Source organism: Colletotrichum karsti, assembly GCF_011947395.1.
Source record: "Colletotrichum karsti strain CkLH20 chromosome Unknown Scaffold55, whole genome shotgun sequence".
Classification (NCBI taxonomy): Eukaryota; Fungi; Ascomycota; class Sordariomycetes; order Glomerellales; family Glomerellaceae; genus Colletotrichum; species Colletotrichum karsti.
In genome coordinates, this window is record NW_024065955.1 from 73,192 (window position 1) to 87,497 (window position 14,306).

General features: G+C 53.3%; 3 protein-coding genes across 3 annotated transcripts; 2 read left to right on the forward strand and 1 right to left on the reverse strand.

The window, feature by feature from the left end:
* Positions 1–8,918: 8,918 nt before the first annotated feature.
* CkaCkLH20_12160 (mitochondrial ATPase) lies at positions 8,919–10,742 on the forward strand (the record flags this gene model as incomplete). The annotated part of the gene is made up of 4 exons (XM_038894873.1): positions 8,919–9,168; positions 9,221–9,304; positions 9,369–9,816; positions 9,869–10,742. 4 exons carry the CDS (start codon positions 8,919–8,921, stop codon positions 10,740–10,742), a joined length of 1,656 nt encoding a protein of 551 aa, XP_038739774.1.
* Positions 10,743–11,054: 312 nt separating this feature from the next.
* CkaCkLH20_12161 (uncharacterized protein) lies at positions 11,055–11,867 on the reverse strand (the record flags this gene model as incomplete). The annotated part of the gene is made up of 1 exon (XM_038894874.1): positions 11,055–11,867. One exon carries the CDS (start codon positions 11,865–11,867, stop codon positions 11,055–11,057), a length of 813 nt encoding a protein of 270 aa, XP_038739775.1.
* A 1,124-nt stretch (positions 11,868–12,991) lies between these two features.
* Positions 12,992–14,016, forward strand: CkaCkLH20_12162 (uncharacterized protein; the record flags this gene model as incomplete). Its single annotated transcript, XM_038894875.1, has 5 exons — positions 12,992–13,144; positions 13,196–13,233; positions 13,300–13,437; positions 13,492–13,911; positions 13,959–14,016. The coding sequence occupies 5 exons, from the start codon at positions 12,992–12,994 to the stop codon at positions 14,014–14,016; spliced, it is 807 nt and encodes a 268-aa protein (XP_038739776.1).
* Positions 14,017–14,306: the final 290 nt, after the last annotated feature.

Consider the following 14,306-nt stretch of genomic DNA (forward strand, 5'->3'; position numbering starts at 1 on the left):
TTTTGCGATCCGCGCTTGTGTGTTTGTGGATGAGCGAGCTCTCAACGTCTTTTGCAAAAGGATCACAACTGTTTGAGGACGGGGAGAAACAACAGCAAACAGAACGGGTGGAATCATGCTTCCTTTAAAGAACAGTAAGAAACGTTGTATTGTGACTTTGGTATAGTTCTTGTACCATTGGGTCGTTTGCAAGAAAACACCCCCTCCTCGAATAGCATCCTCTACAATGCTGCAATGTGACAAAGAAAATTCGTGAGTTCGTAGGTGATGGGGCCAGGTCGTCTAAAGAAACATCTGTTTTCGGTCGATGCCGAAAGAAATGGAGTGTCGGTGAGCGTTGTGTTACCTTTGTCGCTTGCTTCCAACTCAGGGAAGACGCAAGACAAAGTCTCATGTCCTTCTTCCACAAAGAATCCAAAACTCATCACAGTCGTTGCTTGACCATTGAGAGTTGTGCCATGCTGACCTCCACGGGGATGAGTGGATTTTGTTCCATTGTGACCGTTCCGAGCCCAGGCCTGAGTTTAATTGAGGTGTCGCTGATGGTTGAGAGGCCTTGAGCCACTTTCCGTCGAGGGAGGATGCAGCGCCCATGCTCTAGGATCAGCATTTACTCCAGTTGATCCAGCAAAAGCTGCCATGTTCTGTCTTTGGTATTCGTCCGAAATGTGTGCCTGTTCGGTCTGTTGATCCTCGTTGCTTGAGTCTGAATCATAGACAGAGGCGGGATCAGAATGGCCAGCACTTCCGGTTGCAAAGTGAGACGGAATATACGTCGGAATCTGATGCATTGTGTCGTATCCAGCACCTTGAAGCACGGTGTGCGTGCCGCTGTTTGGTGACAGAGAGTTCGTAGCATCTGTTCCCGGGAACGAGGAGTGAAAGTCGAGCGCCTGGTTCGCTCCATAGCCTTGCATATTCATGGATAGACCGTCAGTTGGCGAGACTGGGTTTCCCGGCGGCCATATCGAAGCTTGTAAGTTATTGCCATGACCTGGAAGACGTTGGCTCCCCGGCTGGATGTAGGCCGAAGTGGGGAAGCTCATCGAAGTTGCGGAGTTCACTCCGTAAGGTGGCTGCGGGGCATTGCTGGATATCGAGCCGAAACTTTCCGCCGAGGAGTCTGACAGTCTATCGTATGGAAGAGTCGGGCGGGTCTTTTTTTGTTGATCCCGTGGCCGAAACGTCTTGGAGAGGTCAAGACAATCTGGTCTCGTTGAGACCATGACGTTGTCCAACGCGGTTCTTGGTCTGCTTATTGTCGTAGCTTGACTCTGCCCATCGGGACTCAGACGCTGGTCGATCTGAGCATCACTTAGACCGTAATCGCCACCAAGAATTTGACGAAGTTTGTGGTTCTCATCCGCGACTCGACGTGCTGCTTGCTGAACCTCTGAAGAGGCCTCAATGCCCTTCAGTTGACACTCTCGGAGGCGGTTCTCGAGATCCGCCACATATGCCTTCTTACGAGCCCTGGACCGGCGTTGGTTGTCTCTGATGCGGTTCCTCTCCTTTTCCTGTCATCATAGAGTTGGTAAGTGGTTTTTGGGAACAGAACAAACGCATGCCCTTATGGGTCTTTGTTCAAAGTCAAGAAACTGAAGTACTGACCGACTCCATTGGCCTTCGGCTGCCTCAGCAACGCAGTAGCAAAACGGTCTTGGAGAAAATAGAGGGATGATGCTCAAGTCCAAGAGATTGCAACCGGGAAAGTCCCTTCCAAATGGGCACAAACGAAAGCCAACCAGATGCCTGGAGATATTGGGCATCTACTGGATGCAGAAGGTAGTGGGGTTGGAAAGCCTTAGCTCGCATCTGTCTCAGCCGTCGAAACGTGAGGACGGAGCAGCAATATTAACTAATGAGCAATGCGAGAGCCAAGAACCTTAAAGTAATGTATACTGCCGCAAGCAAAAGCAAGCATGAAGAGCCGGCAAATCATTGTAGTCTGAAGAGATTTACAACACGAATGAAGGGCCTGCCTAACATGGCCGAGGCTGGTCCGACAGAGGGGGACAAGGATGCTAGGGTTTGGTAGGGGCACCTCCAAGGAAGATGCGAGACTAGAACAAACCCGTGCCGCTAGGCAGAAATAGGAGGCGAGGTGGCCGACCACAGAGGAGGCCCGGAGACCGGGACTCATGCGTCGTCAGGTCAAACTTCTGACTTGATCGCTCTCGCCGGCCGGGTTGTTTGAGTTACATCTCGAAGGTGAAGAGCTGAAACGGTCCGAGAGAAGACATGGACGAATGCAACATGGAGGAGTTGACAAAGAAGCGGCTGGCGTTGAGGCGAATGAGAGGCTTTGTGACGAAGAAGAGATGAGGCAAGGAAGATGGGAACCTCGGGTCTGACGTTGACTCCGCATATGCGTGTTGGAGAGCACTCGCCTCTCTGTGGAGCTGGTATGAAGTCCCAGCTGAAGGTCGAGTAATCCGAGGCGAAGGCCGTGATGTAGTGACCAGTTTTCGTCATCTAAGCTGAATCCAAGATGAATGCTGGAAGAAACGTTACTCTCAAAAAGAGGTAGATGAGGCTATCTCGGTCGCGAATCTGACACTTCACACCTGTAGGGCCTCGGTACCGCTCTGAGCCTGAGCAGAAATAGGAGTCGGGGATGAATTTTTCGACACAGCCCCGCCGCCTTGGCCTGTGGTTGGAAGATTTTGAACAGCGGCAACACCGACGCAGCGGCGTGAGCGGAGTATCGTGCTTTTTTGAAATTGAACAGCAGTGACGTAAGAGTAGACGAAACTCCTCGGGCTCTCATTTCTTATCCTGCGCCTGCCGAAGAATCTGTCTTGACCTGATGACGAGGTCGAGGCCAGGTTTGAATGTAAGGTCGAAGTTTTCTTGAGTACTTCTAGGTGAGATAGATGCCCTGTAAATACATCTGGTGAGTGAGGCGACAAGGCTTCGAGGGGCGCGGAAGAGCATGGGTTTGTCCTGGGGAAACGAGCCCTGTCAAGCCGTAGATCTTGAAACCCAGGTAATTGGATTGGAACGACGCTTCCGGTTCGTTCTGTATAAGCCTAGTGCCCATTCTGCTGCGAGAAATCGTTCGCCATGCGATTCAAGAAAGGCAAACAGGTCGATGATCTGTACTTGGTGGAGACGTAGTGACAAACTCGATAGGCGAGTTTGTAGAAGGGAGGAGGTATCCCAATGAGAGAAACACTAGGCTTCCGAGTCCCGAACTGGGTTCTGCAGCTCTCTTGTTCCCATCCCGTCACTGGAGGGAAATGAGAAGCTTGACAGTGGCAGATAGAGGAACGAATGGCTGTTGGAGATCTCTGGTGCCAGTCAAAGAATTCGTGGAGCCCCTGGTGGATTGGAGGAATCGTTCCCTGTCGGGTTGGTGTCATGATGCAACGGTGTGTCCGCTCATGACGACGAGAGGTGCCAAATGTGGATTCACGGGTGATCCGAGAAGAAAAGATATGTGGCGGCAGCGCCGTTGAGTACGAAACGACATTTCTTTGTCTGAACCGTCGTACTGGTGGTTGGGGGCGGCCGAGAGGGTTGGCAGCTTTGCCGGGAAGTCCCTCCAGGGGCAGTGTAATTCCCAAGAGAAGGGTTCCATTCTCGTCGTATCTACCCTGGGGTAGTGTTGATGGTCGACGGCCGGAAGGACGAGGACGGGATGAATTGGGGTTGCTTTGCAGTGGGCCAAGCCGACAATGTGAAGCAAGGCAACGAAGGCGGTAAGGTAGCGGGCGGATAGAGCACTGAGACATGGAGACGGACTTACAGTGATGACCTGAGAAGTACATGACGGGACGCAGACGCGTGTTGAAGGCGTGGTGGACGGGATGAACGGAGACAGGTTCTATTCTCAGTCGGAGGCAGCCACATGCCACACGGGACACTCACCCGTGATGCTGCCCAGGTGGGATTTGAAGACCCCACGATCGGTGGAAGAGTGGATGGAAGACGAGAAAGTACCTTTGAGATGCTGGACTCTGGAGGAGGTGTACTTTAACGGACGCAGCGTCAACCCTTGAACCCGGACCCTGCTTCGCGCTAACAATTACTTCCGGGACCCATTATCTATTCCCAGCTCCACCACCGGTGACCCGGCCGGCCCATCACAGCAGCTTTCTTTCCTTGTCAACTCGTCTGTTGACGCACTACCTATGCAATCCCTCCGACACCTCTTCCGCCACACAATTATCACGCACATTTGACGACGCTCCTTGACTCCGTTTCTGTCTGCCAACCATAGCGCACGTAACGGAAACACGCCAGGTCCACTCATTCGGGTCGACGAGTCTTACTTGCCTCGAAGCACCGTAGCCTCAGCAGCACAAGGAAGCCCGTGGGGATGCCAACAGCAAATGACGGCTTAAAGATGTGATTCTCATTTCACTTCGCCTCTTGCCTCTCTCTTGCATCTACCACTCGACCAACAAAAATACAACTCATCGACCTAAGTCTCCTTAATTACTCACACATTCTATTTGTGTTTTGCTGGTTGGTGCCGCAACCTCTTGGCCGACCTCACAACTTTCTGGATGCGTCCCGCTGCCACAACACATGTAGCGAACCGGCCATCACACGCCATCTGCAGCCTGACGGCACCTGATCATCTCGGATAGGATTGAAAAGCACGCTGTGGCGTTTCCGGCCTACCCATCCCCTGAGGAACTGCAGCTTCGACCGCTGCTAGTCTGCGATCAGTCATCAATCACACTCAACGTACGGATACGGATACCACATACTACCCATAGACTTCAGCTTGGGGCCAGACTTTTGCAAACACAACATCTCAAAGATAGCATCTGTTGCAGTCTTGAGAGGCCTCATGTCGATGCCAATTTCCGGGACCTGGTCACGAGCACCCGGCTACAGGCCAACAGCATGTGATCCAGCATGTTGCTCTCGAAGGAGCCGTTGAAAAAGAAAAGAGACCCCTTCGAAGAAGCCTGTCGGCAACATCCATGGCTGAGACGATGCACAGGATACGCGCAATCCATGGCCGTTTACACTGCGTGTCTTAACACCCGCCGCCTGTCCAATAGCCGGTCATGGTGGCTGACGGAGCAGCTCCGTTGGTCCGCAGCGAAATCTTGTCCTCGGTACTCAGTCGCTCAACTGCAGTTACCCGGCGGACCTTCGTCCGACGCCTATTACCAGCAAGTCAACCACTCATGGGAAACTTTGATGTGATATTCATCAACCATGACATTTTCCAAGTCAGCCTTTCTCTGCATCAGGAGCCTGCCGTCAGAGGCGCTGTTGGTTTCGAGAAATCGGTTTCTTGCTTGTACGAACCGGCGCTTGCAAGCCTCAAACCGCGTCTTGGCCGTCTTTCTCAGGGCTTCTCTATAACATCCTTGACAGAGCTCCGGGATCTTACCTCCTTCTGGGATGGTTGTAGGAATGAGGACGATCCCTTCCCTTGTGATTTGGCGTAAAAGTATCAAATGCCCGCACTTCCCGTGCACAAGCTCCAGGCGGCAAAACGGACAAGTGTCGTGGTCACTCAACCATGTCAATAGACATTGACTACCCGCCACATGCCCACAAGGCATGATCACGGGGAAACTGTCGCGACTTACTCCTCCTCTCCGCACCTCCTTGGCTATTGGGAAGACAAGTCGACTCTCTTGACAAATCTGGCAGATTAAATCGTCCGGTTCATCGATCAGGAATGTGACCTTGGGGCTGGGGAAGAAACATCTACCGGCCTCGGGGGCTTCTCCAGAACCGTGGGGCCTGATCCAGCTGCTAATCAGGGGCAAGAACGTCTTGTTGAACCACGAGTCCTCTTCACTTTCGCGTGCTCTAGCTCGTCTTGTCGAGAGATATCTCATTTGGACCTTTCCAAATCCGGGGAAGGCCACCATTTTGATAGACGAATTTGGTGCTTCGTATGTCGATTGAATCGATATCGTTGGTGTCGTTCAGCGAAGATCGGAACTGTGTGGCAGAAAGTTATGCCTACCGAAAAGTCCAGTTAAAACGCCCCTATTTTTAAGCAGCGGTGGACAGGCTTCCGAGGCAGCACAATAACGTTGTCTCCGAGCTTAAGTTCGCTGTTTTTCACACAGAAACAAGGCTTCAAAGGCAATCACAATAGCTCGAGTTTTGTTCGACGTTAACAAAATTACGACTTCCTCGGGTTCGATGCTCCCGGACCTCTTTGTCCATACGCAGGTCCATCTTTTGTCCTAAACCAGGGCTCATCAAACAGAGGGTACGACAAAGCAGTAATCACCAGATGGTCACTCGCCAATCTTTCATCCGTTTTGAACGGGAAAACTATCTGGCGCTTAAGGAACGGCTGCAGCGGTAGTCTTACGCAACGGTCCGCCCTGCAAAGCGGATGTGTCACAGAGCGGCGGGGACCATTAAATGCTCGTCCTGTTAGAAGATCGACGTTCTCAACATTACATTACACTAGGTTCACTATCAACCAAGGTCGCATTGCGCGGCTTGATCTTCAGGGACCTGTCCTGGAGCCATTCACGAGTCACGGGCTCTCATTGCCATATATACTCCACAAAACCGCGGCCTCGGGCTCGATCTCCGATCTTTGGTTAGCACTGGAATCAAAGAGAGGTCCGAGTTGTGTTGATCAAATTTCCAAGAACCCCTAAAACCCACAGTAACCATCGTGGGGATAACGCGTGGGCCATGCTCCAGACGTACGATGATGCCTCTAGTGTGGGAAATGCCAGGCCATCAATACTATATATATCAATGTAAGCTTGAGAGTGTACTGACGGTCATAGCCAATCTTAGTCTGGGGCCTCTGTCTACACAGCCGAGCGAAGGATTACTCTCCGGCTACCAGGGGCATCGTAGCAGCGTACCATCTTCCACACGTTCCGTAGAACTGTGGATAACACCCATACAAAACAGGGACTTCTGAATTCTCACTTTGGCTGACAGAACTCGGGGTCTCACACCCGTCACTCCCTGTTCAAGTCCAGGCAACAGCTCTCCTAGGGTCAATATGGTCTCAATCTAACGCCAATTTCAACCCCTGAGGCCGTCATTGACTTCACCGCAGCATACTAATGAGCGTAGCCATCCTATAACATAGATGTATCATTCGCCAGATTCAGGTTCAAGTGCATGAGGAGAGATATTTCACCGATCTCAGCGTCTGACTTTACCAATCCGGGTCGGTGTGAGGAAGGGCAAGACATTGTAACGCTGTACACCACCGCTAACGCAGTGACAGCAAGAAATCGGCTGAGATTTGCATGGCTTCTGAACGCCGTCCTTGCCTGCACCCTGGTGTTGAGGGGGTGGTTATGCGGGTAGGCCCGACGTCCGTTGAGATGAAAGGGGACGGCAGCCAGGGGCGGTCCCTTGCGGTCAAGACTGATCGGACTAATCTACAACGGTGTTGTAGCATACAAAGGGTAGCATTTCATGAGGAAGTGTGGTTTCTTCTGCTTTTGGGGTTGGGTTATCTACGGACGGCTGCGAACGGGGTCCGTCGTCCGCGCCAGTTTCAATATCATCCCTGTTTTCCTGTAGTCATAGGTGCAGTAAGGAGTCCACGCCTGCCTGAAGGGCTTCTGCTGATGCCACAAGATGACACTCCAGTTGATTGGACCTTTGGAGAGACCTACTGTCGAGGGCCTCGTTCTGTTGCCAGTTCGAGGCCTTGCTTGGACTGTGGCAACTAAGGCGGAAGGTCAGCGGACAATCGTCGAGAGATCTAGACCCTCCCCCAGTCGTCGAGCGGTCGCCAGTTGGATCAAAGTTGGCGGCGAAAATACTGGTGTCAGACTCCGCAGAATGTCGCCCCGTTGTCTTCTTTTGAGCATCTGGACCCCTTATCTGGATCTTGTCAGCCATCGATGGCCAGAGCAGCCCGATTGTCTGCGAAACGCAACGATCTGATTTCACAAGATTGCGAACGAGAGTAAAGAAGTCGATTGCCTGTGTCACTTGCGCGCGACCTTGCATTAGCCTTTATATATGCTGCCTGACTTTGCCTTCCGTCACATTCCACATTTGCGGACGAGTTACACAATGATGATGGCACTGAACCTGGATTCGCCACTCGGCGCTTATGTCGTTACCAAAGGACTGGAAGGAATGATATATCACCACTGCATACTGATTTCGAAAATCGTCTTGAAAGCTTGCTGCTGCTGACTGCTGTTAGTGGAAGAAGACGGAACATATAATTCAAGGACTGATTGGAGACGGGACCACCTAAGCCCGCCATGACCAAGCGCAAAATAGTGTCCGGCTCAACAGAGACGGTCAGATGTACTGTGCAGGATAATCTTTCTTCATAAGTGCATCGCGCTCGTCCTTCTTTCCTGACTTCAACACTTTAGGTGTTATCCTCCTGATACTGGTGAGACCAACTTTTCCGATGCTGAATTCGGAACTCAACAGTTATGACTTCTCGAGACCCAAGTTGTTCTCACAATTAGGGTTAGAATTGGGTGTATACTCTCGAACAAAGCCATTCCATTCAAGTCTTGCGAAGGATGAAGTTGAACGGTTTGGTCTGAGCGCCAACGCTCGAGACGAAACGGGAAATTTGAAGCCATCACCAGCCACACAGCCACCAGTAAGAAGCGCGGGAAAGGAGATACTTCGGCAAGTTGGGGCCGCCCGGTTCTTCCCCCACAGCGTTACCTACCAGTACGAGCAACGGTCAGCGTGCTGAGTCTTCCCGAGGTCAGCCGTAACGCCCCGCCCTCTCCACTTACCGTTAATTCGGCACCTACAAGTATCGCCGGCGCAGCGGCGGGCAATAGCGTCATTTTTTCCAGGGACTGCTGGGCAACTAACTGTTTTTGTCGCTTACACACACGCGATCATTCTCTTTCATGTGTTTCCGTCAAGCCACTGCACAAAGCGCGCGCATCGCGTAACATGTCTTTTTGCGCTTCAATACCCCTAGATCTTGATTTCTGTTGATCTCTCTCCAGCCCACCATGCGCGGTGTCGCTGTTGCTGCTTCCTCCTCCCTTCCCCTCCGCCGACTGTGCCTCTCGCCGGTCGCCCGAAGCCTCCCGAGGCAAACCGCCCTCCGTCGATCCGTCTGCACCTCCTGCCTCGCGAACAGGAGAACCGCCACCGGTACCAGAGCGACGATCACGCAACGTATTCCAGCGCAATACTCCAGGAATGTCGAGCAGAGGAGGACAGCGTCGGCGGTAGCGGCGGCAACAGAGGGGAATAGTGGTGGGTTAAAGAAACAACAAAAACAATGGCGCCGAGGCTAAAGCAGGGGCAGTCACAAGCGACAATTTTGGTCCGATCCAAGAGTACGACCGCCGAGTAGACAATGGCATCCTGCGCAACGACGAACATCAGCGAGGTAAGGGCATTCGCCGCGGGTCGGGAGGACTAGGGTCACATGCTAATGCGACGTGGGGTAATAGGCATCATCCAGAGCCTCCAACACCTCCACGATGAGTTGGTGAACTACCACGCGCCAAAGGTCGTACGCCCGACCCTCGAGTCCTTGAAACCGGCGAAGTCGATGTTTGGGTCTTGGTTTGGCGGAGGGAAGTCTCAAGCCGCGATCGGCGCCATCCCGGCAAACTTGCCCCGCGGGCTGTATCTCTTCGGCGATGTTGGCAGTGGCAAGACGATGCTTATGGATCTGTTCTACGACACCTTGCCGAGCTCCGTCAAGTCCAAGACAAGAATCCACTTCCACAACTTCATGCAAGACGTCCACAAGCGCTTGCACAAGATGAAGATGCAATACGGCAACGATGTCGACGCCGTCCCCTTCGTCGCGGCCGATATCGCAGAGAAGGGCAACGTCCTCTGCTTCGACGAGTTTCAGTGTACGGACGTGGCAGATGCGATGATTCTGAGAAGGTAGGTTGGCAGTGCGCTGAGGCTGATGGCGTCGCAACTGACACGGCAGTAGACTGCTCGAATCGCTCATGTCGCACGGCGTCGTCTTGGTCACCACCTCCAACAGACATCCCGACGAACTCTACAAGAACGGCATCCAGCGCGAGTCGTTCGTCCCGGCGATCAAGCTTCTCAAGAACAGGCTCCACGTCATCAACCTCGACTCTCCGACAGATTACCGCAAGATCCCGAGACCGCCCTCCGGAGTCTACCACACCCCGCTCGATGCGCACGCGGCTTCCCACGCCGAGAAGTGGTTCCGCTTCCTCGGCGACCCCGACTACCCCGAGCCGCATCCGGAGGTGCAGAAGGTATGGGGTCGTGAGATCCACGTCCCACGCGTGAGCGGTCGCTGCGCGTGGTTCACCTTCGACGAGCTCATCGGGAGACCGACGTCCGCCGCCGACTACTTGGAGCTGGTTCGCAGTTACGACGCCTTCGTCGTCACCGATGTGCCCGGCATGACATATCGCCAGCGCGACTTGGCGCGTCGCTTCATCACCTTCATCGACGCCGTGTACGAGTCCCACGCCAAGCTTGTCCTGACGACGGAGAAGCCCCTGACGGAACTCTTCGTCTCGCGCGCCGAGTTGGAGGAATCGCTGAGCAAGCAAGGCAAGGATGGCAAGGCCGAGGTCGCGCAGGACAACGGCGCGAGCCACTTGCTGGAGGACTTGGATCAGAACATCGATTCCATCAAGAACATGTCCGGCCTGTTCTCTGGCGATGAGGAGGCTTTCGCATTTGCCCGTGCGCTTTCACGTCTCAGCCATATGGGCAGCCGTGAGTGGGTTGAACGAGGCATGGGCTTGGAGCAACAGGGTGGCAAGAAGGAGCGCGACGACTGGGCCAAGGTCAGGAGTCGCCAGATGGAAGACAGCATGTGAGCGAGCACATATACGGAGGGAAGCATATGCCCGCTGGGTCGCGGGTTGGGCAGCATTTCTGGCATTTTCGCGGGTTTGTCCCCGTTTCAAATTTTGTCCTCTTCATGGTGCATAGGGTTGATGATTTGGTTGTATAACAGCGAGTCCGCATCTGCAGGATACTCACATACCCCGGTTGAGAAGATGAGCTCGATATAGATGCCATTTTATGAGGATTTTTCATGAAGCATTACACTACCTTGCTGTATACACACGTTATCTTCAGACGGATGGGCAGTTGCCTCCATCACTCGCCAGAACGCATCTCGGGGCTCAGTAAATACCCGGGATCATCGCCCACTTCACATCCTTCTTGAACTGCGACCACTGCTCGCCATACCGCTTCGCGCAGTAATCATCCAACACCGGCACACCGCGCACAACGAAGTCGAGAGCCTGGAACATCCCCATACTCAGCCCGGCAACCCAGCCGGACGCAGCCAGCCAGTAGCCGGCGTGCCAGATCACATGCGCGCCGTAGTTGATGTGACGCGCCCAGTCCCAGGGGCCCTCGCGACAAACCTTGTCCTCGTTCTCGGGCTTCGCCTTGAATCTCTTGCGCTGCACCTCGGAAGCGCTCTCCAGGGCCATGCCGAGGATGGAAAGAGCGGCGCCCAGGATGACCTGGTACGGCAGCGCGGTGCCGGGGAAGTGGTAGACCGGAGAGCTCAGAGAGGATGTCGAGGCGGCGAGGAAGAGGAGCGAGCTGAGGCTGTTGCAGACCGTGTTGAAGGTGCTCACGTGCAGGGCGGCGCCGGGCTCGAACTTTTCGGCGCAGAGGTTCGTTACCCAGTAGGACTGCTTGGCGGCGCTGGCGAAAGATAAACCGAGGAGGATGAGGTGAGGCGGGATGCCGCTCGTTGAGAGTGCGCTCACGGGGCCGATGGTCTTGACGCCGAGTCTGGCGAGGATGGAGGTGCCCCAGCCGCCGGCGAGGAGCTTGTATTGTAGGAAGGGGTCGAGGCCGCGGAGGCCGATGAAGGTGAGGATCCCGGGTACGCTGGGCTCTTTGACGCCGCGCTGGACGAGGTCGAATTCGGTCAGGTTGGTCAGGTCGCGCCTGTTTATGGGCTTGGGGTCTGCCATATTGTCCGGTGCCGGTTGACTATGTCACCGGAAGGGCTGGATGTTATCACGGACAGATTTTCGCGGACTTGATTGATGAGGGGAATCGGAGCCGTTTCGTTTGTTGGTTCGGCCGTGCATGAGAACCCCTGACGAAGTCCATGTTGACAAGGGGCTTCATAGGTACGGATATGATGGCGATGATCCGGGTGGAGAACTTGCCCTTAGGACTTGTTGTCTCGTTTCGACTGTGTGTTGGGCCTTCTGTCTTGACATGGCCGAGTGGGAGCGCTGCATGGTTTTACAACACACAAATCGTAATCGTAGATTGTCGGTATTAATCAGATATTAAAATAGCCATCTGCTTACCATATAGCTAAATGCCCGAAATGACGGAAAGTTGTTTCTTCGTTGATTACGCACCCTCTCCAACGCCCCCTGTCCTCCTACACGCCTGCCATTGGCTTGTTGGTTGCGAGCGTTGGTTGCGAGCCGCATACTAATATTCCAGGTTCCAAGGAGAGGGGCCCTCTTAGCGACCACAAAGTGCAATCGGAGACCCCCGCCGATACAACACCTCATTTTGTTTCTCTCATCTTCATGAAATATATATTAAGCCAGTACAGCGCTGCGACGTAAATTGTCACGGCTGACGCGATGACCGGGTATCCTTCAGATCGGAGCCCTCACCGAGGCCCCATACCAGTCGATAGCCCCGGTGTGATTGTTGCTGACGAGGTGAGTCCGGCATTTGAAGACTTCAGAGACTCATGGCTGACCGCGAATGTTTCCGTTGCTTAGGCGTTTGACGACAGCAGTTCAGACCTTGGAAGTGTAAGCAACCCGCCTTTTTCTCATGTGCCTGTAACAGCCATAGTAATAAACTCCCTTGGATTAGAGCATCGCACCATCAAATTCCAGTCTAACGGAGTCAATGCTCCAATTTCGTTACGAGAATGGCCGGACGTACCACATATACAAAGACGGAAGTGAGTACTGCACTCTCGCTGAGATTGTCTGACATGTCTCACACAGCTAGAGTATACGCTTCCAAACGATGATGAGGAGAACAAACGACTAAGTACGGACGTGGAAAAAGCAATCCGCAAGCTCGCCTCCAGTATAAACTAACGGAACACGAAGACATGCAGCACCACCTGTTCCTTCGGACCCTGGACGACGCCCTGGGCCTGGCACCGCCCAACTACGACAACTCCAGATTGAAGCGCGTGCTTGACGTTGGGACTGGCACCGGAATCTGGGCAATCGATTTCGCGGACGACCACCCAGAAGCGGAGGTAGTCATGCTATGTCTTCCCCCTAAAATCTCAGTGCTAACATATTCGTAGGTTATTGGCGTCGACTTGTCGCCGTCAGCGCCAGAGTTGTAAGCATGCACCAACCCATTGGCTTCCGATAGGAAGTTGAGATGGAGCTGACTGAAACTTTCAAGCATTCCTCCTAACGTTAAGTTCGAGATCGACGACATCGAGGAGGACTGGACGTGGTCACGGCCTTTCGATTACATCCACAGCCGTTTCATGAACTCGTCAATCTCTGATTGGAGGGCATATATTCAAAAGGCATACAAGTGAGTTATTAAGACACTGCGTCTGATTTCACACGAGTCCTAATCGTTTCCTAGTCACCTCACACCTGGCGGATATTTCGAACTTCAGGAAGTCGACCTCAACCCTCGATCAGACGACGGCACGCTCAGGCCAGATTCTGCACTCAGCAGATGCATTGCATTCATGGGAGAGGCCTCGCTGAAACTTGGGCACTCGTATCAAGAGGTTCAGGCTCTTGTTCCGATGCTCGAGGAAATCGGCTTTGTTGATGTCAGGCTTTATCTGTTCAAATGGCCGATGAATCCCTGGCCGAAGCTTCCGAAGTACAAGGAGTTGGGACAGTTGAACCATGAGAATACCATGATTGCCATTGAAGCTTTGACGATGGCTCCGTTTACAAGAGGTCTTGGTTGGACAAAAGAGCAGGTTGAGGACTTTCTGGTGTACGTCAGGAGAGACTTGAGCAACCCTCAAATCCACTCATATTGGGCAATGTAAGTCAAGATTCTGTTCGAGGGGTTGGCCAAGCTGACAAGCGCAGTTACGACCTTTGCGCGAGAAAGCCAACAGAGGCGGAGTTGAGAGCGCGGGGATGGTGAGGCAGACGCAACGGGCATGTGACAAACATCACCCGTCTTTTGTCAACGTAATGTTTTATATGCGATGGAGGGCGTTTCTGAACCGACGAATAGTAGTAGTGACGTTGGAGACGACCGGAAAATGTCCGGCATTTAATGAAGTTATCTGCGACTGTCGAAGCCATCTGCCGTCGGAGGTTGAGCAGGCAAAGGCCATTGGTTCGTCCGGAGTTGGCGCTAAGTCATCTGCAGCTGCGCGCGTGAGAGGTGTCTCACGTTGCTGGTTTCCTTTTCGGGCGTCATCTTGGTGT